Genomic DNA, 27,834 nt, shown 5'->3' on the forward strand with positions numbered 1-27,834 from the left:
AGTTGCAAAAAAAATATATATATATATATATATATGAAGATGGTAGAGCAGGCTACCCAGGAATGGGACATAGATAAAGAATTCATTGTCACTTAATTTTAGCTTAGCTCAGTGTTGGTTTTGTTTGGGGAGGGGTTAAGGAGATAGTTAGAAGTGGGGACACCCCTCCCCCGTTTGAAACGGGCACTCTGCATAACTGCTACACATAATGCATCACACTTTTACCATCAACCATAGGCTGCTTTGTGAACTTGCTTTCTTTCACAGGGGACTGGAGTATTTCATTGTGAAAAATGGGTTTTGTGGAGGGTCTCCAGTCTGTTGTGCAGTTGTTCAGTTGAGACCTCAGGGGGAAATCAGAGACTCTTTAAATACTGCTCTCTGCTTGGACTGAGCATTTGGTGTTTTGCACCTTCTCCAAGTTATTGAGACTCAGAGCAGCTATTCCCAGTTAACCAAAATTCAGTAAGCTATTCAGAGCTGGGTTGAATTCTCAGAAGACCTACAACGTTGTACAATAGGGTAGTCATCCTCTGAAATGAATGAATTCCACATAGCTGCCACTGTCATATGAAATATGCACAATCACCCAGCAGTGTGTTTTCACTCCTTTTACTCAACTTCAGTAGAGCATTTTAATATTTTTCAAAGGCTGGAGATGCTTTTAAGTAAAAGGAGTCTGCCGCCAAATTCTGCAGGAACATCTTGCCCTGTTATTTCTTTGTTTAAAGACAGAGGTGACTCTGGCCCCTGCTGTTTCTTTCTCCCTTCAGATTTTTTCAAGACATATTTCACTTTAGACTGACCTTACAGTGTCATTTGTAGACTTGCTCTCTGGCCTGAAACTGTACTTAATCTGCTGGTTTAGTTATTGCAAAGATTGAATCAGCCCCTCACCAATTACTGTGCTGCTGCAAGTGGATTTAAGTGCAGTATCATTGTTCTGCTTGACAGAGGTCATCCCTTTAAGACACAGCAGCTCTGTTTGCCTGCCTTTTCACCAGAGGTGATGTGGGTGACTTTTTATGCAAGCATAGTTGTATAGTTGTATATATCCTAGGAAGCTCCAAGTGGTTTTTATAAGGCTGCTTCTATGAACTACCCTCATAGATACACTGTGGACTCTTGGCTTACTGCAGGCTCAGTGAAGTCTACACATTGAATCCAGTTCCTTTTGACATCTTAGAATGTAGAGTTCCTGTCTCCTAGCTTTGTGTTGACCCAGGAAAAAAGTCTTTATAACAATAGATCCAGTGCAAAGATGCCACTCACAGGAACTCTGTGGAATTCTATAGGACATTATTTTGGGAGAGAGAGAGACTGGAGCATCATTTAACCAAAATAATCATGCCTGTTTATTGTCTTCCTGTGTCTGTGTTAAGCTAGGCAGATGAAAGAAGGGGACTTTAGGGTGTCCTTAGCTTATCGTTTTCATGGAAATGCTTGTAGTCACTGTGCAGATTGACATAATTACTATCTTGGCAAAATGGGCACTTTTTTTTTTTTGCAAATACTATGAATGATGGCCTAATCTCACTGCCTTATCTGATCTGTCACATTATATAACCAAGGATCTAAATTAAACATTTAAAAGAGGCTGGCACTGAGGCTTATGGCTTGATTTTGCACTTGAAGGTGATGGTTTAAATACCAATCCAAGCTCATAAATGCCTGTTACAGCTAGTAATAAAAGTTTGGTTCCTACCCATTTGGGAAAACATAAGTACTTGCTTTATTTTGCATACTATGTCCACCATCTTGGAATTTGGTCTCTCCTACAAAGGGTATGGCTACATTTTGAAGGTGCCATGAATATGTTTGACTTTTAATGTTCATTCAGTTTTCAGTGGGACAGGATAATAGACTAAGGGTACTGAGCAAAAAAAAACACATCACCTTTTATTTTTTTAAAAATGCAACTCAAAGCAGGAAATATAAATAATCATTACCCCATGAGCATCGGCTACAGAGCCTGCAGCCTGGTGCTTCAGATCCCAGCGTCCTCCTTATATAACGCAATGTTTACATTAGTCACTGCAAAGCCTTTATTACTCTGGGAAATTTCTGAGGCTTTCCTGGGTTTCTGCAGTCTGGGTGTTAAAGTTGACTCAAGCATTTCAGATGCCTAATTGAACGGACCTCTGAGGTCACTGCTGGCAGGTCATCATTTGACAGTATCAGGGTGTGATTTGTGGTCTCTGGGGACACGGAAGTATTCATTCTTAAATTCTAGGTTATAGTGGCAGCAGCTGCGCTGCTTTCCTGAGATGCCTCATTATGGTTCATTCACAATGTTACTTTGCTTCCTTGATCGCGTTCGCACCAGCCCTCCCGAGGTTCTTACGGGGCCGTTTGACTCACAGATTTGGGGGTTTTGTTTTTTGAAATGAAGAGGCTTCACTCAGGGATTCTTAAATAGCAGCCTATGTCCCAGGCTGGGTTATAGAAAGCCTGTAAGTCCCCTTAAGACAAATCTATTATTATTGTACATGCTTTTGAAAATGGGCATCGTCAGCTAAGAGGGGCCAGAGCTTTTATCAGATTCTCAGGTAGGGTCCGGACCCATAAAGGTCAACAGTGTTTCCAATCAGTGTCTTCAGTTTATGAAAAGGAGGGCAGCCGAGTGATCCTGAACGCTTTATCCACCTCCTCCGGATTATCGGTGGCCAAGCCAGGATTATATTCTCAAATTAGATGGTTTCTAGGCCAGCGTTTATCATCCCCCCACCACACACCACAAAATGATGATCGAGGAGAGTGTGTTCTAACTAATGAAAAAGAGACTGAAGAAGCTAAATGATGGTGCACTGTTAACATTCAGCGTATTGCTGTTAGAGCAGTGTTGGCTCTCCATGCTTCCCAGCAAGGAACACCCACACCCGCCCCTCACTCTTGCAGACACGGAATAGACTCATCATAGCCACATTCCCCGGGCAGATAGGAAAGCCACGTTCCAAACCCAGAGATTTGTATCCCTGATTTAGTGGAGGTCTTGAAATGAATGAAAACGTTTGTTTTTTTTTTTTAACCTGAGAAAAATCTCTGTAGTGTTAATTCTTATTAGATCTGTTCCCAAAAAGTATTGAGGGTGGATTTGCTTTCGAAATAACCCCACAATGAGGTGGCATTTCACAGGCTCATTTTGATTCATAGAAAATCATTGCATAACTGATTCATTGAGCTAGATATGTGTGGAGGGAAGAGAGAAAGGAGCGTGGCTGCCTTCTTAATCAGAAGGACTGTGTCCTTTCTTAGCTCTGCCGCTGGGGGCTTGATTCGACTTGTTATCCGAGCCTCGATTTCCACATCTGTGAGATGAAGGTAGTGAATTACGTAACCTTCAGTCTACACATTTAATCTATTAATTGCTATTATGTTGTATACTGCTATACAATCCAATTCTGTAGCAAAAAGTATTTTATATATGGTTGCTAGAGCTGTGTTGTGTTGGTGTATGGATGCTTTTTTTTGTTTCTTTGAAGGTAAATAAGGTGTTGTCTGTGCAGCTTGGGATGTCTCAAATTTTGCCTTAATTTTTCTATAAACAGAGGCCATTAGGATAGAGAGAAAAACATAACAAAACTTACGATTTGTGTATTGCATTGCATCTTGGTAAGCATTCTGACCTTCATTTTCTCATATAATCCTCCCAACACTGTGAGTCAATCACTTGCCCTTTTGCACATGAGGATTTGGAGGCTCAGAGAGGTCAAGGGACTTATTCAATGCTGCACAGCTGGGAGGCAGGGCCAGTCAGGGGTTCAAGTTCCACCCGTGTCTACGGGACTCATCCGCATTCTGTGATCTGGTTGTATAGGAGGCATCTCTGACTCTTGATATTGTTCATCCTGCCCTAGGTGTTTGATATCAGCTGCTACCAGGAGTCCCTGGCCCCCTGCTTTTGCCTGTCTGCCCACAGCAACATCAACCAAATCACCGAAATTATCCTGGGGGAGACCAAAGCCTATGTGTTCTTTGAGCGGAGCTATGGGGACATGCATTCCTTCGTCCGCACCTGCAAGAAGCTGAGGGAGGAGGAGGCGGCCAGGCTCTTCTACCAGATCGCCTCGGCCGTGGCCCACTGCCACGACGGGGGGCTGGTGCTCCGGGACCTCAAGCTTCGGAAATTCATCTTTAAGGACGAAGAAAGGTGAGTCTCCTTCCTGTCCAGGCCCTTGTGCTATGCCAGGCTGCTCAGAGCAGCTTGCAGAGAGGTTGGAATGGACATTCTTGGGCTGCCTGTCGTCTAGGTGAGGAGGAGGGACTGTGGAAGGACAAAGGGAGAAATACTGCAGTCTTTTAAGTGCCCCTGAGAAGCGGTTTGCTGCTCCTCTAAGAGATGGTTATCAGAGGCTCACAAGTGCCAGGATATTCTGTGATCCCGTAATTAATTTTGTTTTGGTGTCATGAACTCTGAAGGTGGCTGCCAGCCTCTGTGGCACTTTCAGCGTGAATAAGGCAAACTTTTGAAAATTCTGCCTTTGGTAGTGTCCATGCCTGGCATCAGTTGTTTATCATTCATTCATTCAAGAGATACTCTCTAAGTCTGTTCCTAAGTTTGAATCACAAGTCTCAGGACTGTGAATATCAAGATGCATTAGCTAGTCAATGACCTAATAAAGGAAGTGTTACTGGCCCACATACAGGTATGTGCTGGGTCAGATGGGAACTGGGGTCTGGGGTGTCAGTTCTAACAAGGACTTGAAGAGTCAGGAAAGTTTTTATAGGAGAGGTGAATTTGGAGCCAAGCTGAATGTGTTGTAGGTGATATGGGAGGGACCGGCGTTCCAGGTGAGGAACCTGCCTGGGCACGTGCCTGGCTATATGAAAGTCTTGGTTGTTTTAAGAGACAGCTGGACAGGAGGCTGGGCATCTGGGCTTCATTCATGGTCCTTCCATTAAGTCATTACATCATGTTTAGCAGACCCCCATTGGGACCCTGCTTTCTGCTCCAGCTGACTTTGATTGTAAAACCTCTTTCAAGTTCCTTTTTTTTTTTCTTTTTAATAATGTGCTTTTTTAGAGGAGTGGAAGCAACTGATGCATATTCATTGCTGACTATTCCAAGAATTACTGCAGGGGCTCTACATACGTGATGTCATGGAATTCTTGTGACTGCCTTGGGCTTTCCTGTCTCCTATTAGCAAAGTGTTTAGTGAAATGAAGGTTCCATTGTCACAGTCCTATTCAGGACCATCTGACTACAAAGCTAGTGTGCATCATTCATTCACTGGCCCAGCAAACATTCTGCAAGTACCTTTTATGCGTCTGGTACAGATTTGCTGTCAAACCTTTCCATCCTCCAGTTAGATTAGCCCATCTATCCCAGTGGCCTGTGATGTTTTTAGGTGATTGCTTATGGAAGCCTGATGGCATCCAAATGAGGGAGATCTAGTGATGTGTGCTCTGGCTTTTCTATCTTTGTGGTCTGAGATAATCTGGCAGTAGACGTCTGGGAAGCATTTGGGGATTAGCCCAGGTCAAAGGGCCTGTGGTTACTTAGTCCGAATGGAATAATTTCACGAGCATTTATAATCCAGCAGAGTAGACAAAGTGCAGAGGGCCACTGGATTTCCCAGACCCACAGAAGTTGGTTATTGTTCCATATTTTTACCCATAAAGGAGTACCATGGGCCTCTGTGGTGATTAAAATCCTGGTCTCTGACAGTGGATGGCTTTTACCTTCATTAACAAGCTAAAGAAGGTGGGGGCACTATTTGAAGATCTAGAGTGTGGGAGTGATGGTTCTCTTTCTCTTTCTGCTTACCTCCATCTGCCCTTGGATCCTGGAGACCCAGGTCCTCATCCTATTTTTGCCCTTTCTCCTCTCTGTGACCTTAGATTGGTCCCTTCCCCTTGGCCTCAAGTTCCTCATCCTTTTCTTGTCCTGACTCTGTTGCACTGGCTCTAAGGTCTTCCTGAGTTCAAACACTCAAGTATGTGCCACTTTGAATATTCTCATATACACCTGACTGAAAGATATACACCTGACTCCAGCAAGATACTGACAGAGATATCCTTTTTGCCCTTCAGTGTTCTATCTTCCTTGAAGATCTAATAACTAACTAAAAAATAAGAGATATTATTTAGTGACCTATTTAAGAACCTTCCATGGTGGCTCAGTGGTAAAGAATCCACCTTCAATGCAGGAGACACGAGAGACACAGGTTCGATCCATGGGTCAAGAAGATCCCCTGGAGGAGGAAATGGCAACCCACTCCAGTATTCGTGCCTGGGAAATCCCCTGGACAAAGGAATCTGGCAGGCTACAGTCCGTGGGGTCGCAAAGAGTTGGACACCACTGAGCGACTGAACACGTACACATGGAAGAGCCTACTATAAGGTTATCTTTCAACACTTAATTCTCTTTGCAGGTTGGAGAGGTGAGTATTAGCGTGTCATTGGGTAGATGAGGGCTCCGAAGTGTAGCTGGAGAAGTCTCAAAGTTAGAAGACCCATTCTCTGTTAAGTCAACTCTCAAGAAATTCATTTGGCCACCACAGGGATTCAGGACAATCAATGCCCTCTGTCATGGGGATCCTCATTTTTAAGCATCTTCTTTGATTGTGTCTCTTTAGAGAGGAATTGCAGGCATATTGGCTAGGATGTGGGGTGGTAGCCCGTCAGGTCGTAGCACAGCCGTGGGTAGATATAGATGCGTCCGGTGGGTCCGAGTAGATTGGACGTTCCCGGGTCACAGGCTATGGGAGCAGAAGTCGGCGTTAGAGATTCTGTACTTCAACCTGTTCGTTTTGCCATCAGTGAGCAGAGCCCCAGAGGTAAGGGTGCTTGTCCAAGAGCCCACAGCTCTTCTGGAAGCAAATATGGGCTGAGTCTGTTGGGAAGATCCCCTGGAGAAGGGAAAGGCTACCCACTCCAGCCTTCTGGCCTGGAGCATTCCATGGACTGTATAGTCCATGGGGTTGCAAAGAGTCGGACACGACTCAGCGACTTTCACTGACCTCACGTTTGAGGGTGTGAACTTTTCCCCCAGGATGGCTTGTCCTTTATGGGGAAATGTGTAAGATAATTCGTATGTGATGGCAAAGCCAGAGTCCTTGATGTCACAGGGGCCGAGGAAGAAATGGTCACACGTAAGAAACTTCTAACATGAGCCCTGCAGGGCTCTGATGCTTGGTCTGGAGTTACATTTGGCTCATGCAGAAGAGTGTGACCCTTTCTAGAAAGAACTAGAAAGAAGTATCTGGTGTGAATGTGAAGCTAGGACACCACAGAAGCAGGTGGTGTCACGCTCAAAGGTGGTGTCAACGTTCAGTCCTGAGGTGGGGGCAGGGGGATGAATTGAGCCATTGGGATTGATATGTATATACATTGTTGATACTATGTACAAAATAGATAACTGATGTGAGCCATTGTATAGCACATGGAACTCTGAATGGAAAGGAACTCCAAAGAGGGGATACGTGTGTGTGTATAGCTGATTCACTTTGCTGCATAGCAGAAACTAACACGACACTGTAAAGCAAATCTACTCCAACAAAAATTAATTTTAAAAAAAGCTCAATCCTTTTGAACTTTGAAGAGCATTTTCCTTCTGAAAAAGACAGTGTAAGTGGCAGGTAAGAAGCTGGCCATCGTCTGTTGCCACCGTATCTGAGAACCTGAGTCAGAGCAGCCCTGCCCCTCAAGGGGCCGTAGAGAAAGGAGAACCCTTTGCCCCAGCCATAGGGGAGGCAATGGGCCGCACAGCAATAGGTGACCTTGCTCAAGATCCCACAGTCAGTCTGATGATGGAGGCAGCCTAGAAATCCTGTCATTTCCTTCCAGAGCTCTTTCTCTGCCCTGATCCCCGGGGAGGCCCCAGTGGATTTGCTTTGAGAAGGTTGCTTTCCTTTTCAAGGACATCTTCTATGTTTTCATCAGTAGGCAATAGGACCTTTCTCATTATCACCCAACCATCAACTTTTGGTAAAAGATGAATAATGCTTAGCAGCCTTCTTTCATCTTGTTTGGGCTTTAACCTCTCTATTTTGGACTGTAAGGCTGGTTTTGTCACTCAGGATGTTCTAGTTCCCAGGGGCCACTGAGTTTCATGGTAGACTCTTCGTTGGCCTGCATGGTGGCTGTATGGCGACCACGCCTGTATTTCCGAGAGGGACAGGATCCAGGGGCTCTGGGATCTCTTCTGGGCCTTGCTGCTTGTGACCTTCACTTTTGGTCCCAATCAATAGGACCTAATGAATAGGTATTTCAATAGGACGAACATTTCCTCCTCTCATGACAACGTGGAGGTATGAGAAACAATGCGTTGATTTGAAAGACTTTGAAAACTTAAAACAGTGGAATCTGGATCTGTTTTCTGATTATTAAGGCATTGGTTCTGTGGTGCCCGGGGTGGGGGTTGCATAGAAGAGACCTTAGGAAGCACTGCTTTATTAAGCTTCAAGTCACCAGACATCTCTTTTGCACTCGTCTCCATCAGTCTCTCTCTCTCAAGGATGTGCTTCTTGTTCTTTGATGATCTTGAAAGTGATCAAAGGGGAAAGCATTACATAGTGAAATTGGCTGATGCAAACAGCCGCCTCATTGGAAAAGACCCTGATGCTGGGAAAGATTGAGGGAAGGAGGAGAAGGGGATGACAGAGGATGAGAGGTTGAATGGCATCACTGACTCAATGAACACGAGTTTGAGCAAACTCCGGGAGATAGTGAAGGACAGGGAAGGCGCGTGCTGCAGTCCGTGGGGTCGCAAAGAGTGAACGACAGGTGGTTCAGAGAGAGACCTGACTCTGGGTTGACTTCTTATGCACAGATTTCCCATTCTAAACCATCTGTAACTCTCAAGCCCGTGGCCATCCATGGAAACATGCTTAATAGAACTGTCATCACCCTTAAGTTCAGCTTCCTACTAGTGATTTTGCACACATTATACATGGATGACACCTGCTATTCTATGAAGACTTAATGCTAGGGTGCCTTCTGCCTCTGGGTTGAATCCGCTGCACCTCAGATTCTTCTGCTCCTGTTTTATTTGTTTCCTGTTACTTTATTTACTTATTGGCTGCGCTGGGTCTTTGTTGCTGCTGGGCTGCTCTTTTGTTTGTTTGTTTTTGCAATGCACGGGCTTCTCATTGCAGTGGCTTCTCTTGTTGCAGAGCATGGCCTCTAGGCTCATGGCTACTGTAATCGCAGTATGCAGGTTCGGTAGCTGTGGTGCTGAGCTTGGTTGCTTCTTGGCATGTGGAATCTTCTTGGACCAGGGATCGAACCCATGTCCTCTGCATTGGCAGGCAGATTTTTATACACTGTACCACCAGGGAAGTCCTGTTTATTCTATTTGAACTAGATTCAAATTCTGAGTCTACCACTTGTTAACTACCTGATTAAGTCATTTCATACTTCTGTGCTGCACTTTCCTCAAAGCAGAAATAATAGTTGCATCCCTAGAGGGTGGTTATGAGAGTTAGATGATCCTGTGACTCACAGGCAGGGCAGACGCTCACAGTCAGTAGCTGGTCCTGGAGTCATCCATGGGGCTTCCCAGGTGGCGCTAGTGGTAAAGAACCTGCCTACCAATGCAGGAGATGTAAGAGATGTGGGTTCAGTCCCTGGGTTGGGAAGATCCGCTGGAGAGGGAAATGGCAGCCTGCTCCAGTATTCTTGCCTGGAAGATTCCATGGACAGAGGAGCCTGGAGGGCTACAGTCCATGGGGTCACAAAGAGTCAGACACGATTGAGCACACCAACTACTTAGAGTCATTGATAAAATGATACCCATATGGGAGAGCTTCCCTGGTAGCTCAGTTGGTAAAGAATCCGCCTGCAATGCAGGAGACCCCAGTTTGATTCCTGGCTCGGGAAGATCTGATAGAGAAGGGATAGGCTACCCACTCCAGTGTTCTTGGGTTTCCTTGGTGGCTCAGCTGGTAAAGAATCTGCCTGCAATTCTTTAGGGCTCTGCCTGCAATTGAACCCAGGAGACCTAGGTTCAATCCCCTGGATTGGGAAGATCCTCCAGAGAAGGGAATGGCTACCCACTCCCGTATTCTGACCTGGAGAATTCCATGGACTGTATAGTCCATGGGGTCGCAAAGAGTTGGACATGACTGAGCGACTTTCACTCACTTTATGGGAGAGCAGTTCCCAGAGAATGGAGAATGTAGCAACCTTGTCCCTGAAGGTTGATCCCTTGGGATAGAAAGGTTAGATTTAAGCCATATCCTCCCCTCTCCTTTGTTTAATTATAATTGCTGGATGCCTATTAGGAGGGCAACTGACAGGTCAAGTACACGTGGTGTGGAACCTGCTGCTCAGAAGGGCTAAGCGGTTCACAAAGCAGTCAGAAAGGGAAGGTGGACAAGGGCACTGGCAGGGTGGGAGAGAAGGGCGGATTCCACCCCTCCAGGCCTGGACCGGCCACGGTGCTCCCACCCCTGTTTTGCTGCCTCTCCTCTGGGCCGGGATGTTTCTTTAGGGCTGAGCCTTAGCCACGCTGTGTTTTGAGGAAGTTAAAGCCCTACCCTAACTGAACTCACCCTGGACACACCCTTTGCATCCCCAGTTCCTATAGTAAAATCTGAGATGGTCTGTGTGTAGTAAATGTAGTAAATGTGATGTAGTAAAATCTGAGCAGGACTGAAGCCTCTAATCTGAGAACTCCCAGAAGCTGTGCCCATGTTCTCCAGCCCCTCTCATCCTGCTCTGGGATTAAAGGGGTCTCCTGGTCAGGTCTCCTTGAGGCCCCGGATTTCAATCCCAGCCTCTAAGGGACAAGGCTGATTGCTCCGCTGGAGTCCACCCCTCTCTGGATTCCAGTCTTTTTCACTTGCACTTCTTCGTCAGTTTAACGTTCACAAGTTACCTAACCTCTTCTGCCCCATTGGCTCATCATAACGGGAAGACTTGGCTCACGAAATTAAATGAATTAACGAAAGTGAACCTGTTGCTTGGTGCACAGTTGGCCATCCGCTGCTCTTAACCTCTCCTGGACTTGATTCATGTCTGGGCCTCTGGGTGACAGCGGGCCAGCCTGCTGACCTAGAACTTGAAGAGCACTTTAAGCTGCTGCAAGCTGTGGCTGCAGGGGGGCCCCCTGAAGCATGTAGGGAGGTGGGGGAACATGGTGCCTACAACAGTCCCTGTTTGCCAGCCGAATCTTGCCTGTCCCTTGGAACAGGGCTCCTTGCCACCCTCCCTCCCCAAACCCAGCTCCCTGCCCCCAACCACAATTCGGTGTTGACATTTTTTGCCCAGAAATACCCCCATGTGAACGAGACGGCTTCTGAACACGTTTCTTCTTTGGTTTGAAGATCTTTATCTCTTGACGTCACAGGTCTCATTTCCTCTGCTTTGTGGAAGCTGATCAGTGCCTGCTTCTGCTGGAGGGGAACTGGGACCCTGTGTAAGAACCCGGGGGATGAGGGGCAGTATTTCCCTGGAACAAAAGCCCTCTTCAGGGGCACAGGGGGACTTGCACCTCCCTGCAGGGGGAAGGCCTCTTCCCTGCCACACCAGACGAAGTCAGTGCTCCCTTCCCCAGGCAGATGTTAGTATGTGTATTAGTTCTCCCTTTAGATCTTTAAGGTTTTTCTTGGCTCCAGAGATACTCCCATATCTAATAAAGTACAGAGGGCAAGGCATTGGAGTCCTGGAGACCAGACTCTGCTTTCTTTCATTAATAGCAATATATATTAAGTTGTGGGCTTCCCTGACGACTCATGTGGTAAAGAATCTGCATGCAATGCAGGAAACTCAGGTTTGATCCGTGGGTCAGGAAGATCCCCTGGAGGAGGAAATGGCAGCCCACTCCAATATTCTTGCCTGGAGAATTTCACAGACAGAGGAGCCTGGAGGGATACAGTCCATGGGATTGCAAAAGAGTCGGACACGACTGAGCTTGTACTCCCACGCATCCATTGAGTTGTAGGTTTGTTGAATTTTAGGAGAATTGCCATTCTGCTTTAAAGGCGATGGAGCTCCTAGAATTCTCTTATTCATGTTGACCCCTTGGATGTAATCAGGCACTGTCCATCCTTTGGGAAAGCTCCTCCCCTTTCACTCTTCTCAGGACGTGTCAGGAGTGCTCACACTTGGATCTGTTACAGCGTGTTTCTTGCTCTCCTCTTACTGTCCATGAGCATCTCCAGACTGTCCTCATCTCCTAGTCAGGGAACTCATCGAGGTCGGAGGCTGTCTCTTGTGCACTGTTCCCAGAGCCTGGTGGGCATTGAGTGAATGAGAATTCCTTTTATGGACCAGGAGCAGCTCAGATTGGATTCTCATGTCAGAGTGAGAGAGGCAGGGAATGTATTCATTTAATGATCATCTCAGTCATTGCCCAGGTGGGAGCCCAGAAAGACTGAGACTTACAAATCTCCCTTGTAGACACCTTTTAAAAAAACTATTATTTATTGAAATACAGTTGAATTATAATGTTGTATCATTGTAGATGGGCTTCCCTGGTAGCTCAGATAGTAAAGAATTTGCCTGCATTGTGGGAGACCCGGGTTCGATCCCTGGGTTGGGAAGATCCCCTGGAGAAGGGAATGGCTACCCACTCCACTATTCTTGCCTGGAGAATTCCTTGGATGGAGGAGGCTGGACTGGACCATGGCTACAGAGTCCATGGTCACAAAGAGTCAGACACGACTGAGCGACTAACACTTTTTCTTTCATCATCGTAGACACCTTTTAAAGAGAACAGTTTTCAAAGGTCCACGTCAAGTAACAGATAAACCCATCATTCCCATTTTGAATTAATGATTTATGCAAAAGTGACGTTTACTTAAGACACCATTATTTATGTCTGTGGTAGGTGTCTTTTTATTTATGAAGGGCTTCAGGTCATGATTAGAGGGGAGGACTTCCTCAAGGTTCTGTGCTTAAAGATAGACTAAATAGTAGGTATTCTTCAGCAGGGTTTCTGGCTAGGGTATTGGGGCTTAATAAATTACCTGACGGGCTAGATTGGGAACCACAAGCAAGTGGAGCAGAGAGCTCAGTGGTGAGATTTTTTTGATTCCTCCATTTGGCCTTTTGCCCTTGGCTTGCCTTCTCTGACATGGACTGGGGATAATGAACCTAGAGTATCCAGCACAGATATACTTCAGGGACTTAGGATACCTGTCATTACTGCTCTCCATAATCCTCTGTAGCTTTGAGCCTCATATTGCAACAAGCTGGAGATTTGTTTATTTGTTCAACAAATATTTTTGGAGTACAAGGCATTATATGTGCCTGGCACTAGTCTAGGTGCTGGACATACTGAAATACTGGATGGAACAGAAGCCCTGCTCTCACGGGACTTACATTTTAGTGAAATAATTAGGATCCACCATGTACCAGGCCCTGTTCTAACCAAAACACATAAATGAACGAATTTTATCCAAATTAATTACTATAATTATTTATGTATTTACTTTTTTTTTTTTGGAAGATAACTGTTTTACAGTGCCGTGGTGACATCTGCCATACATCAACTCAAATGAGTCATAATGTTTTACATATACATATATATATATACATATATATATATATACCCCCTCCCTGCAGAGCCTCCCTCCCTCTGGGGGAAGGAGAGGGTAGAACAAATTGAGAGAGTAACATTGACATAATATACACTATACTTGTAAAACAGATAACTAGCAGGAAGCTTCTGTATATCACAGGAAGCCCATTCTGGTCCTCTGTGATGACCTAGAGGGGTAGAATTACTGTATTTAAATCAAGTTATTTGATTTAAATCAAGCTATTTGATTTCAGGTCCTGCTATGTGTATCACCATTATACAGATGAGGAAATTGTGGCCTGGGGTTGTACAGCCAATCAGTGCAAATCTGGGGGTGGTACCCAGAGAAAGAGACCTGGCCCCCAAGCTTACGTTCTCAAATGCCACGTTAGCTACAGAAGCTAAATGCCAGGTAAAGTGCCACCCTTGTACTGGACCCATAGAAGGAATTTTCTTATGCAGCTAGGCAACAAGTGAACCCACAAGGACTTGGCTGACTGGAGTCTAAGTGAAGCTCAGTCTTCGGTTTTCCCAGAGCGGTCTTGGCAGAGGTAGACTCGGCCACCAGTTAAGCAAACCTCACAGGCAGTCCTTGTACATCCTGCTCTTCCACTTTATGGAGTGGGTTTAGGTTCCTCTACAGGACTGTAAGCTGGGGTCCATTTATCTTTTCATCCCTCATACCTAGCCTAGGACTTAGCATTATACATACTTAGTGAATGTGTGACAGTTGACTCAGTGGGAATATGACTAGCCCCATATATCCTGGAGTCATAAATATTATAAGAAAACCCCCCTAAATAGACTGATGGTAGAAGACAGTGGATGGAAACACATTTCAAACATCCCTTAGCCAATGCTCTTGGCAATTTCTCTAAACCACAGGTGAATCCAGTCTCTCTGAAATTTCTCTGGATTCTAGATATTGCAGTTGTTAAGCAGAGTCATGCGTAGATGCTCTGAGTGCTAGACGACGTGTTGGAGCTGAGAGCGTTGGACACATGGGGATCACACTATCTTGTAAACGTGTATTAAGCACCTGTCATGGCACTACTTACAGTGCTCAGTATTGGGGATGCAAGACTTAATAGCAGAGAGTCCTCACCTAATGGAAGACACAGTGCAGTGGTTATTTTTAACACCACATCTGAGAGGAAGGCTGTGCATTAGAGAGCTATCTGGGAGCAGGAAGAGGATATTCCAACAATGGAGTGGGCTGTAGAGGAGGACTGCGTTAGGGAGGAGCTGGGCTCCCCACAGGGTAGTTCTGAGAGATGCAGGAGGGAAGGGGAAAGGTCCAGAAAGTGCCAGCAGTGGGTAAGGAGGGACTGCTCGGGGAGGGTATTGTGAGGTGGGGCTGGAGATGAAGGTGAAGAGGGTCTAGGGCCACGGTCTCACGTCTGGGACCTTGAGGACTTTCCAGGTGGCACAGTTGTAGAGAGTCCTCCTGCCAATGCGGGAGACTTGGGTTCGATCACTGGGTCAGGAAGAGCCCCTGGAGAAGGAAATGGCAACCCACTCTTGCTGGAGAATTCCATGGACAGAGGAGCCTGGTGGGCTACAGTTCATGGGTTTGCAAAGAGTTGGATATGAGCACACACAGACAGGCTGGGACCTTGAACTTGATCTGAAGCTCAGCAGGAGCCATTTAAGGTTTTCTCTAGACACGGCAGGGACAGGTCAGGTTGTGATTCTGGATGTGCGTGTGAAGGACAGACTGGGGACAGACGTGGACTTCAGGATGCTGAAGCTGAATCGCGACCCAGGCCGTAGAATTAAGTGGGAGGGCTAAGAGGGGAAGGGGCTTTACCAGGAAGGGAAAGCCCTTCCTCAAAGTTCTGTAAAGTGTAAGTGACACAACCAAGAACAGAACTCAGACTTCCGACTCCCCGAATTTGTTCAGTCTCTGCCTAGACCACGTGGGGAAGCCAGAAGTGAAACCCCCAACCTGGGTGGCCCAGTGCTGCTGGGGGTGGGGATGGAGGGGTTGGAGGGACTGGCCTGAACCCTGCCCTGCCCCACCAATGAGGCATGGAGAGGAATGTTCTGGGCCCTGAATCATCCTGGGCAAAAAAGGCAGGAGCAGCACCTAGGGGTGCCTGGCTCTCCCTGGAAGGATCTGGGCTGGGTGAGCAAACGGGGCAGTGCGGTCCAGCGTGGAGTGAGATGGCCACCTGGGAAGCTTTCCTGAGAGGCACAGTTGATTGACTTGGGTTCGAGGGAACCTCAGGGATCCAGGTCTTGGCGCAGAGCAGTGAGAGGTGGATAGAGTTTCGATGAGGAGTCCCAGCTGCACCACCTCCCTTGGAGTTCCTGGCTGTTCTTATGACAATGGAAGGCTGGCTGCCTCGGTGTGGGGTCCTCCTGCAGGGCGGGGGTGGGGTTGCGGGAAAGTCTTGGAGGTGGACTGGCTTCCCTGTTCCCACCGTGGCCCTGATGAGTCGGGCACGGACGTGCACCTGCATGTAGGTTTCAGGGGCTTTTGCATCCTGGCTGGGTAGCCGGTGCCGTGGAAACAACTGTCTGCTAGAGTCGGCTTGGGTTCCTCCTCCCAACTGTGCTGTTTCTCAGCAGGTGGCTTTATCTTTCCAACTGCACATTTCTCTGTATAACCAGTGCAGAGTGTGGGATGGTGTTGTAAGGCAATCAGAGGATATACTGCTTTCTGGAACTTACCAGACTTCCCCTGGGTCCCCTTCCCCTTTGACTTCTCTTACCCAACCCTGAGTGGCTCCCTTACTGTTTGCCTGCTGTTCTCTGGCTAATTTGTGAGCAGCTCCACCTAAAGTGCTGGGTCTGTTCCCTGAGTCAGTGGGACCTGGGGCATCAGTGGCGCTCAGAGGTGACTGCTGGAAAGATCCATACACACAGGAAGCAGAGGCTCTGAGCAGTGATGATTTATTGGGCAGTTTAGTGGCCTGTGGAGTCCCCGTGGTGCCTGCCAGGCTAGCACAATGCAGCCCATGCTGCTGGGGTGGGTGGGTTGGTGGGTAGTGTTAAGTGGAGCCTTCCTCTGGCCTCCCAGCAGTAATTCCAGCTGAGACCCTGACCTGACACCTGGACTGGCAGCCAAGGGTAGCTTTGCAGTAGTGGCCAGAGCAAGGTCAGACCTGGCTGCAGCTAACCTTTCGCCCTTGATCCTTCTCCTGTTTGGACCCACCCCACTGAATGGCCTTTGGTGACTTCTGGATTCCACTGACCTCAGGCCCCCGGACTTCCCGTCCAGGCCAAGCCCACTTGATCTGGCTGAACTCCCAGCCTGACCCCACCCTGGCCCACCCTGTCCTGATCTCTTCCTGTTGGGAGCCCAGGGTGGGGTTCAGGGTTTAAAAACCAAGCCTGATTGGCTTGTGTATGCCTTTTTTTCATATTTTGGGTGAAGCACAGAACATGGAGGTTGAAAAGTGAAGCGAAGTGAAGTCGCTCAGTTGTGTCCGATTCTTTGTGAACCCACGGACTGTAGCCCACCAGACTCCTCCATCCGTAAGAATTTCCAGGCAAGAATACTGGAGTAGGTTGCCAGTTTCTTTCTCCAGGGGATCTTCCCGACCCAGGGATCGAATCCGGGTGTCCTGCACTGTAGGCAGATGCTTTACCATCTGAGCTACCCAGCTCAGCCACTCACTAGCCAGGTGGGCTTGGACAAGCCACATCTGCTTTTGTACCTCAGCTTTCCATCTAATAAATGGGCAGGTCCTGCCACCACCATCCACTTCATGAGCTAGAGCACTTAGATCGTGTATTGTAATGGTTTTGTATGTGATCCAGTGCTAAATAAACCTGGGGCCATATCTGTCTCCATAAACCCAGGGTCTTCCTTTAAAAATTACTTTGTCTTTTGTTGTTCGGTCTGACTCTTGTGACCCCATGGACTGCAGCATGCCGTTTCCCTTTCCTTTACCATCTCCTGGAGCTTGCTCAAACTCCTGTCCATCCAGTCGGTGATGCCATCCAACCATCTCGTCCTGTGTTGTCCCCTTCTCCTGCCTTCAATCTTTCCCAGCATCAGGGTCTTTTCCAATGAGTCGGTTCTTCCCATCAGGTGGCCAGAGTATTGGAGCTTCAGCTTTAGCATCAGTCCTTCCAGTGAATATTCAGGATTGATTTCCTTTAGGATTGACTGGTTTGACCTCCTCGCTGTCCAAGGGACTCTCAAGAGTCTTCTCCAATGCCACAGTTTGAAGGCATCAATTCTACTATGCTTAGTCCTCTTTACACTGAGTAAATCTGTGATATTGGCACCAGGGTGTCTTTTGGAGGGGCACTGGCATTAGAATCCTCGTGACGTGGATCAGAGCTCAGTTGTTTCAGTTATTCCATGTGTGACCTAAAACATTTCATTCTCTGTGCCTCAGTTTCCTTAATCTTTAGGAAGTAAGCACATATCATAATATTTGCCTTTCAGTTTTGTTATGAAAAATAAACATGTAGACCAAAAATAATCTCAGTGTTTTGTAGCTGTTTAATTCGTGGTTGCTATTGTTATTAGTATATAAATACTAGATTAGTGTCAGGATGTTAGATAGGAAGGGTTGTAGTCCCTATAGCTTAAGAGTTAAAGGAAAGTTATAAAATCAGGAATTCTGAAGCCGGAAGAGCCCTTTGTAGGCCATGTATGATTGGTTCTTGGGGTTCTCAGGTGGCACAGTGGTAAGGAACTCACCTGCCACTTCAGGAGACACAGGTTTGATCCCTGGGTTGCGAAGATCCCCTGAAAGAGAAAGTGGCAACCCACTTCCACGGACGGAGGAGCCTGGCGGGCTGCAGTCCATGGGGTCACAAGAGAGTGAGACATGACTGAGCATACACATACACACACACACACACACACACACACACGACTGGTTCTCATTTTATAGAAGAGAAACTGAAGCTGAGGTCGATTTAGTGACCCAGAGAGAGCCACTCAAGCCTCCGGGGAGTGTGGGTAGGACATCGGGTCAGAGCTTTCAAGGCTGGTGCTGCTGCTCCATGGGGGTGGGGCGTGGAACCTCATGCACCCTGCTGGTTCTGGCTTCCTCACCTGGCTCAGCATCTGAGTACGTAGCCCTGATACTGGGCTGGGCTTGCTCCTTCAACACAGGCTGCCCCCCGTAAGCCTTGTTCATTCAGAGGTTGCAAGCAAAGCAGGCTTTTCCCGCCTACACCATGGACAGGTTGCTGAATGCACACAGAGATGGCAGCTTGTTGGCCAGATCAACCCTCCCTGGGGCCTGTGACTCAGGGCTCCCTCCTCCAAGAAGCTGCAGGAGATAACCACTCTCATTTGCAGCTCTTTGGTCACACAGATATCTACCATTCTCCGTATTCTCTGTGTGCCATCTCTAGACTGTACCTCCACGAAGCCCATTCTGATCAACCTGGTACTGAATAATGTGAGCAGGAGTGAGCTGGGCACATATTTGTGGGAAGAACATTCTAGGCAAGAGGGGAAAAAAAGTGCAAAGGCTTGGGAAGGAATGGGGCACAGAATTCACATCCATTTCATTCTGCCTGTGGCTTATTCATCTATCTTCCCTCTAGGTTTTGGGGCTGAAAGGAGGGGGAGAGCTTATAAGGAAGTCAGTTAGAGTTTCCACCATTTTTTGCAGATTTACTGTGCTAGGTTCTTTGATAGATACTATACTTGCACTGTTTGATTTACAATCTTCACAAAAACTGAGACTATGGGTATGACTTGTATGAATCTACAGTGCGTGGTTTCATTTGAATAACTCAGACCGTCACCGATGTTCCTGCTGAGTTTCATGAAAATCGATTTCTCTGCCTGGAAATTCCTAAAGCCCAGATTGATCAAGGGACCTCAGAAGCTGAATGACTGTTTTCATTCACTTCCTCCCACTCTGACAGGTGCCGGCGCTCTGCCAAGCCTTCCCGCAACATTCCTGAGAGGAGAGGGTGAGGCCCGCCCCCCATGCCCAGGGGTGGGGGAAGCTGAGCCCCAGAGACTTTCTGAAGGGCCCTGTAGTTGTGTCGTGCATCGTTGGGGACCAGAGTTGGAATTCTAGCCCAGTTCGGGCCCGCGACCTGGGGGCACCCCGGAAGGTCCTTGTTTATAGATGTAATCCAGACTTCTTGCCTCGACCCTTGCCTGGGAGTGATGTAAACAAGTTCAGGATGTTCCCAGAGGCAGGCAAGGTCAGAAGAATGCCTGAACTGCTGCATTTCCTCCCCATCCTTTCCTAGGCTTCTTCCTACCCCTGGGGGATTCCTGCACGCTTGCGCAGAAGAAGCCGGCTTCCTGACCCTGGGGCGCATGCGTGCTGCCCGCCTTGAAGGCCCCTCGCTGACCCAGCCAGCCTGGGTTGGTTTCCTCCGCCAGTTGCTAACGTGATGGTGGCTGACCTGAGCTCCCAGCCCAGCGAGAGGCGAGCACTCGGCCTTTAGCTAGCCTTCCCGCCAGAGGAGCTGACCTACCCTCTCTGAGCATTACGTTCAGTGTCCACGCAAAGGAAGAATAATTCTTGCCTTGGAAATTGACTTTATATATCTTGAAGAGAAAATATATGTAGATACCCACTCACGCTTCAATGCATAGACGGTGTTTGGTATTTTGTACTTAGTATTTTTGCCTAAGCCAAAATTCGAACCCAGGTCTCTGGCTTTAAGACCTTGAACTGGCCTGGCTTCCTTGTGGCTGTGTCACCACAGGCCACACTGAACCCGATGTGACCACAGCTCCAGACCCTCCCAGCTGGAGGCTCAGCCTCTGAAGGCAGGGGGATGAAGTGGCCCGTGGATCAGCCTAGGGGCAGCGGAAATCAGCAGCACGTGGGTGCCTTTTTATTTCTATGTTAATAGCACTCAAATTCATGAGGTGTTTGCATGGCTTCCAAGCCCTTTTTTTGAGTCGGCGGAGGAGAGACGTGAACTCCGGGAAAGGGGTTAATTGACAAGATGGAGACCTTAGGCGTGGGTCTTGTCTGTGATGTGGAGGAGGGTTCTAGAAGAGGGATGAGGATGAAAGTGGGGTCACTGCTGCCCGTAGGAGGGGGTGTGGGGATGATGGGTGAAGGAGAAAGTCAGAATCTAGGGTTGTGACCGGGAAGGAATGATAATGAAAAATGGCTTTAGGGTTGGCTTAGCATGAACTGCTTGAGGTAGTTAAGTCTGTCTTCCGAAAGAAGCCAAAGCTCCCTCCCAGCCTTACTCCAAAGGCACCTGAGATATTGTACCAATAATTTATAAAGCCGGCCCTCCATATAGTCTTCACTTTTCCTCCACTTACTCCTAGGAAAGTTTTCCTCCTTTACCCAAAGCAGGGGCCATTGTTCCTTTAAAGGTTGCACACAGATACTCCTGGGGTCTACAGCTTGACGGTCCCTTTCATTCTTGAATTCAGGGACTGAGTGTCTGTTGGGTGCCAGGTACAAAAAAAAAAAAAAAAAAAGTCTAGGGGCTGGAGTTACCGCAGGAAGCACTGGTGGTGTTTTTTATACTCAGAGTGACCAGCCACCTGCCCAAGGGCCCCTGGAGGTGGGGGATGAGGTGATGACCCTGAAATGACCACTGGTATCATAACACCTAGAGTATACACGCAGAACTGTAGACATGTAAGTACCTACAGTTCCAGATGATAATGAAGGGGATATGGCATTGTGGTGTGGGAGTGCGCCTTTGAAACAGGAGGGTCAGGCAAGTTCTCTTTAATAAAGTGCATTTAAGCAAAGACCTGCAAAAACTGAGTCTTACAGAAGACCATTCTGGACAAGGGGCTGGAGGTGGGGGTTGTGTGCAGAGGCCCCAGGAAGGACTGTCGTTGGTTGGTATATGTGAAGAATGGTACAGGGGCTGGAAGGGAGAGGGGCCGCTTGGCCGAAACCTTGGTGAAGATGGGCACCCACTTGAAAGAGCTGAGATGGCATTGGAGGGTTTTGGCAGAGAAACCCAGCTCCAAACCCAAATCTGATTCCAAATCTCATTCCACTGGACCGTCACCCCTTGTCAAACAGATGTGAGGGCTTATTATTATTATTTCCAGTGGGATGATTATCCCCGCAGCTACTCTGCTGCCCAGGCTGTGAACTTGAAGGTGGAGAGCCTGGTGGGTCCCGAAGCTGGGCAGGAGCAGCTGCTGGTGAGGGTGGGGCAGGGGAACCTGTGGTGAGAACCCACCTGGGCCTGTGGTTTGTGCCCCGTCCTCTCCACCCCGTGGGTTTTACCGGCTCACCTCCAGTCCTCAACCATCTAGTGAGGCTCGTGTGAGTCAGCGCCACCTGCCACCTTAGATTAGAAGAAGCAAAAGGAAGAAGAGATTTGCTTTTAATCCACTCAATTCCGGATCAACACATCCAGACCCTTCCTATTTTTACAGATCGACTAAAGGGGGACGAGAAGGGCACATACACTACAGATTATAAATAGAATATGGGCGAGCAGATAAAGAAGATGTGTTGCAATGTACTGCATAGAAGCCCAGAATGTTAAAACTAGCAGAGACTTCAGGACTGTCTTGTCCAGATGGATACACAACTGTGTGCATATATCAATACTTAATGCTACTGAACTGTAAACTTAAAATGGTTAAAATAGTAAATTGTATCTTATATATATTCACTCAGTTCAGTTCAGTCACTTAGTCTGGCTCTTTGCAACCCCATGGACCGCAGCACACCAGGCCTCCCCGTCCATCACCAACTTGCAGAGCTTGCTCAAACTCATGTCCGTTGAGTCAGTAAGCCATCCAACCATCTCATCCTCTGTCATCCCCTTCTCCTTCTCCTTCAATCTTTCCCAGCATCAGAGTCTTTTCTAGTGAGTCAGTTCTTCGCATCAGGTGGCCAAAGTATTGAAGTTTCAGCTTCAGCATTTGTCCTTCCAGTGAATATTCAGGACTGATTTCCTCCAGGATGGACTGGTTGGATCTGCTTGCAGTCCAAGGGACTCTCAAGAGTCTTGTCCAACACCACAGTTCAAAAGCATCAATTCTTTGGTGCTCAGTTTTCTTTATTACATACATTATACCACAATTTAAAAAATTAAAATAATAGTAATAAAAAAAGACTGTCCTGTTCAACACTCTGCTTTAAGGTTGAGAACAGAGAAGTCTAGTGACTCACTCACAGCCACACAGCAGGTAAGAGATGTAGTCTGGCCTGGACTCTGCTCCCCTAGCTCCTAGTCTAGTACCTTTTCCAGTGATTGCAACTATGTTTTCCTTGTTGATGGAAATGAGAACAGGGAAGAAGTCAGTCACCCTTTGGTCTTGGAAACTCCTGGACTTCAAATATGGCGTCTGAGAATCCATGCAGGGTTTTAGCCGACCTTTTGCTCTATGCAGCTCCCAGCAGTTCTCCTTGGATTAATTTGAGCCTCACCTCCCTTCTGTGGCTCTCTGAGGAGCTGTGGTGACAGTCCTGCAAGGCTAAGACCTAGAGTTGGAGAAAGAAAGAGAAACAGTAGTGGATGGACCTGGTCATAAACTCTGATTTAAGACTGAAGCCTTATTGTGCCTTCTCCAATTCTCCTATTCTCTCCTCATTTGTGCCTCATGACACCTCAGGGCAACAGGGGCGATGCTTTGGTGGGCACTTTAGCGATGAAAGAAACAGTGGATAGGGATGCCACTGACCTCCTAGGTGCTCATCAGCACCATCCGTGTGGTCCCAACCCCTAACTCCAGCCCCTCCTCCCTGCCTCAGGTTCCATGCATGGCGTCATCTGTGTGATGGAATGGGATTAATTGAGTTGATGGGGCCTGGGAACTGCAGGAACTTTCCAGTGGTGGCATTCTGGCCAGGAGAATGGAGGAGGGTGTTGGTTTTAGGCACTGAAAGGTAATAACACCTAACTTTGCACTCAGAGAGCAACAAGGCAGGGGCACAGAGATTCTTCAGAGGTCTCTGGAATAAGGAAGGAATGCAAAGCTAGGAGCTTGGGGGTACTGAGCATATATTTATTTGGTACTTAATGGTGATATCAAGCCCTTCTGTGTAACCCTGAGTGCTAGGCTCCGGAGACTGAGTTTAATGCGAGATTTCTATACCTCTGTTCTTCCCCATCATACCCAAGAGGGTCCTGCATTCATCAGTGAGCTCGGTGGTCCTTAACCGACGGGGAGAAGATTCACACACACACACAACTCATGTACCCATGTGAGGCAGAATCACATATGTGTGGCCCAGGTGGAGAATCTAGGTAACCCAAGTCACATGCATATTAGGTCCAGGGCCAGACCCTAGGACTGTGATGGGTGGGACAGGACACAGCTTCAACAGGAAATCTTGGGAAGAGGGTGGGCTTGGAAAGAAGATGAGAATGTTGGCTCTGGATGGACAAAGTGATGGAATGCATTTCTAGGGAACGTTTTCTGGCTCTGCCTGTGTCCTAAGAGAGGCATTTTGGTGTGGAGAGAGCACCAGGTTGACTTAGGAGGATGTGAGGTCAACTTTTCTCTGTTTCCCAACCAGATGGCTTTGGGTAAGTTACTTAAATTCTCTGAGCATCCGTGTTCTTCTCTGTAAAATGGGTTAGGAAAATCCTCTATGTCTAAGTAAAGGAGTGTTGAAAGGAAGCAAAACTGTTGTATGAAAGACCCTGGCTCCTGTGTTGTATTATGTTAGTCACAAGTTTGCCGGAAGCTATGGACAGAGATTGTGTGAGTTTCCCAGCTGGTTGGATCTGAGTGCAAATCTTGTGAATTCCTCATCACACAGCATTACCCCTGTGTGACTTTTAAGCTCTTGTTCCTTCCTGACTATGTTGAGGTGGTAATCATCTATTTGTGATTTATCTACCTGCTGAAGGTTTCAGTCCCCTCAGTGGGTCGAAAGTTTCAGGCAAATTCTTTGCCTCCTGGCTCCCCAGCTCTGGAACAGGGTCTCGCCACCTAGAAGGTGCCCAGTAAACAGTGTTTGGCTGGTTCAGTGAATGAATACGAGTCTTTGGAAACGTTCAAACGGAAGCTGCGGCATAATGGTGGGTTTCCTGGGGCTCAGAGCATCCTTACAAGCTCGTGTTTTGCTCCCTTTCTTGCAGGACTCGGGTCAAGCTGGAAAGCCTGGAAGACGCCTATATTCTGCGGGGAGATGACGATTCGCTCTCCGACAAGCACGGCTGCCCGGCGTATGTCAGCCCAGAGATCTTGAACACCAATGGCAGCTACTCGGGCAAAGCAGCTGACGTGTGGAGCCTGGGAGTGATGCTCTACACCATGCTGGTTGGGCGGTACCCTTTCCATGACATTGAGCCCAGTTCCCTCTTCAGCAAGATCCGGCGTGGCCAGTTCAACATTCCAGAGACTCTGTCGCCCAAGGCCAAGTGCCTCATCCGGAGCATCCTGCGGCGGGAGCCCTCGGAGCGGCTGACCTCCCAGGAGATTCTGGACCATCCTTGGTTTTCTACAGATTTTAGCGTCTCGAATTCAGGATATGGTGCTAAGGAAGTGTCTGATCAGCTGGTGCCAGATGTCAACATGGAGGAGACCTTGGACCCTTTCTTTAACTGAGCTCATGCCCCACGGGGACTTAGCAGGTACCAGAAGCGAGAGAGAGGGCAGCGGAGAGGAGTTCTTCCAGGGAACACGTATCGCCTGGCTTGGTAGCAAGAGGGACACGGACACTCACAGGCTTCTTGGTTCAAAGAAGGAAAACCGTCAAGGAGCTGACTGAACATGTAGCATGGGGGCCAGAGACGCGGGATGGAGGCGGACTCCAGGGTCCTGTCGGGTGGGCAGGAGCCCCCTGGAGCTTCTCTCGCCCGACGGAGCCCCCCGGGAGACCACCCCTGTCAGCTGGGCTGCTTCCGCCTATCCCCCTTTCCATTTTGTTCCAAATAGTTGCAAATCTTGATAGAATCAAAACTCTGCCTCAAACACACATCTTGGCATCGCACTGTTAGCATTTAACTTCTTGTCATGATTCAGGGAAGGTACCATTGGCCAAGGGTTTTTTGTTTTTAATTTTCTTTTTAAACAAGCCAGCCACCTATCTGATAATTCATGGGGTTCATTAAAAAAAAATTCGGTGCACAACAGACTGATATGAAACCTGGGTGCTAAAACTAAAAGAAAATAAAAGTCCAGTTTGTGTCTCCTAATTGCGCTCTTCAACTCATTTCTTCTAAATAAACTATTGAATATCCTGGTCAGGAAATGACACGTTTAGTGCTTTGCTCCCTGAAGTGGGGGGAAAAAAAACAAACCTGTCCTTTAACCCAGTATTCTGTTTTCTGTCAATTGGTTTGTGGCAGGAAGCTCTTAGAAGTCAAACTTCCAGAAGCATCATTGCTATCATAGTTTAAAGAAAGAAAAATGAAAGGAAAAGAGAAAGTCAACTCTTTAATTTTATTATTATTATTTTTTTAATTTTTTTTTTTTTTTGCTGGTGAATGACGAGGGCTGCATCACAGGCATGCCTGTTTGCTGAGATGTTAGTGATGGAGTGAGATTCCAGATGCTGTTGGAGTCTGAAGCTCTTGTAACACTCTGATCTCAACTAAACATTTTGTCTTTGCTTTATTGGCAACTCATGAAATGAAGCAGGTTGTCCCACATGTATGAAATACAGGGCAGCTATTGCATTTTCTTTATAGAATATGAATCCTTGTAGCTTGGGAGGCCCTCTGGTTTGGACAAAAACCCTCAGTTGAGACAGCAGGAAGGAAAATAAGCTGAAAGCTAGGATGATATTAAAAACAAAAAACAACAACAAAAAAAACAGCTCTCTATCCCCATATGCACCTTTGTATTTTTCAAGAACTCTTCTATTTATTAAGGAAAATGTCACATTGTGATGTATTAAGCCAGTACTTCAATTACGGGTTAACTTGGGTAACATGTTACATGCTGTAGTTAACATTTATATATATATATTTTTCTTTGTTTGGGTATTTCTGTCCCTGAAATAACCTTTTATTTGGCTTTTCTAGATAGCTTTATTTGATTTTGAGTGGCAAATGTTTTTCTTTTCTTTTTTTTTTTCTGTTATGGCTTTTCTATATTGCTGTATGATACAGAACTCTTTCGGCATCAATATTTGTGTTTCCAGTACCTCAGTTGTTCGGATTTTACTGCCTGTATATGTTTTGTGAAATGGTCATGTTTTTGGGTAGGTGACACGTGGACTCTAGTATGTAAATGTTACTTGAATCTGTGCTTCATTATAGTATGTGGCATGTATGTGCAGACCTTGGATGCTCTATTCCTACTTAGCAGGAGCCCGGCCTCATTCCCAGGAGGGCGGCTTAACCATTCATCGTCAGGAGACAAGGAGGCCATGGATTTGCTCTGGATTCTATTTTGGTAACAGGAGATAAAAAAGGAGAGAGGGTTTTTTACATTCTGAAGATGGGGCTGAGTAAAGAAGGACCTGTTTTTCTTCCCTCTCCCTTATTTTTTAAGTACCTTGTTGGAGGAAAGATTGGTGACATGCATGGTGGGAATCTATGGCCTCTGGTGCTTTGTCCTGTATTCGGTTTAATGTTTTTGTCCTAATCTCTTCAATCAATAAAATTGTGCGTATTTAACTAAACTCGTGGGGTCTGGCAAATGATGATTTTTCTGCTGTCTGGGATTTGAGGCCCACCAGCCTCAACCTCAAACCTCCCACCAGCCGGGAACTCCCCCATTCTCTAAGGTCAACCCTCCTTTGTGAGTGAATCACTATCACTATGTATGCAAAGCATTGTACCTGGTGTGGGCGTGTGCTGGCCGATTTAGATGGAATATCTCACTGTATTCACACTTCGCAGGTATGAATTATGTTCCTATTACAGGTGAGGAAAACAGCCCAGACAGTTTATAACCCGACGTGAAACCACCTTTAGGTGAGTGAGGAGTGAACCCCAAGTCCAGTGAATCCCAAGCCGGCTGTGCTCTCTAAGATTTTAAAGCCCAGAGGTTCTGAGGGCAACTGTAAAAGTAACTGGAGGAGTGAGGCTTACCTCGGTCTCAAATAATGCAGGATTCCACATGATTCCCCAAGAAAAACAGGATTCCCCTGCAAACCTGATTGGAAATCATCAAGGAGGAGACCACCTGGCTCCCAGAAGTGACTGTCCTGCCAGCAGCCTTTCTCTAGGTCAAAGATCCATGTGTTAGGGTTATCAGAGATAGGTGGGCTCTCTCAGCAACACTATGCACTGTAGACCTGATTTAAGAGACGTACCTCCAGCCCAAAGAGGGTCAATTCAATCCTGAAGCATTTAGTAGGTGCCTCCTGTCATTTCAGTGCAGGTTGGGGAAACAGACAAAGACAGTAGGCAGCATCGAGTGGTGGGTAAACAGGTTCATGGCAGCCCACGGGTTGGGCGCCCCCACCTGACTAAAGCTGTCAGTTTGTGTCCTGGAAGGGGTGGCCGCTGAATCAGTCCAGATGGACATGGCTTTGGGTATTGAAGGAAGAGAAACAGTACTACTCTAAGCAGAG

The 27,834-nt window shown here is 47.2% G+C and overlaps 1 protein-coding gene across 1 annotated transcript in view; it reads left to right on the plus strand.

Moving 5' to 3' along the window:
• The window catches only part of TRIB2 (tribbles pseudokinase 2), a 28,696-nt gene extending 1,759 nt beyond the window's left edge, over positions 1-26,937 (plus strand). Inside the window, exons 2-3 of the mRNA XM_010852085.1 lie at positions 3,858-4,150; positions 24,446-26,937. Of these exons, the coding sequence (XP_010850387.1) occupies positions 3,858-4,150; positions 24,446-24,914 (762 nt within the window). The 3' untranslated portion in view covers positions 24,915-26,937. The remainder of the gene's footprint in view (positions 1-3,857; positions 4,151-24,445) is intronic.
• The last annotated feature ends 897 nt before the right edge of the window (positions 26,938-27,834 follow it).

This window comes from Bison bison, unplaced genomic scaffold, assembly GCF_000754665.1.
Source record: "Bison bison bison isolate TAMUID 2011002044 unplaced genomic scaffold, Bison_UMD1.0 scf7180017864307, whole genome shotgun sequence".
Classification (NCBI taxonomy): domain Eukaryota; kingdom Metazoa; phylum Chordata; class Mammalia; order Artiodactyla; family Bovidae; genus Bison; species Bison bison.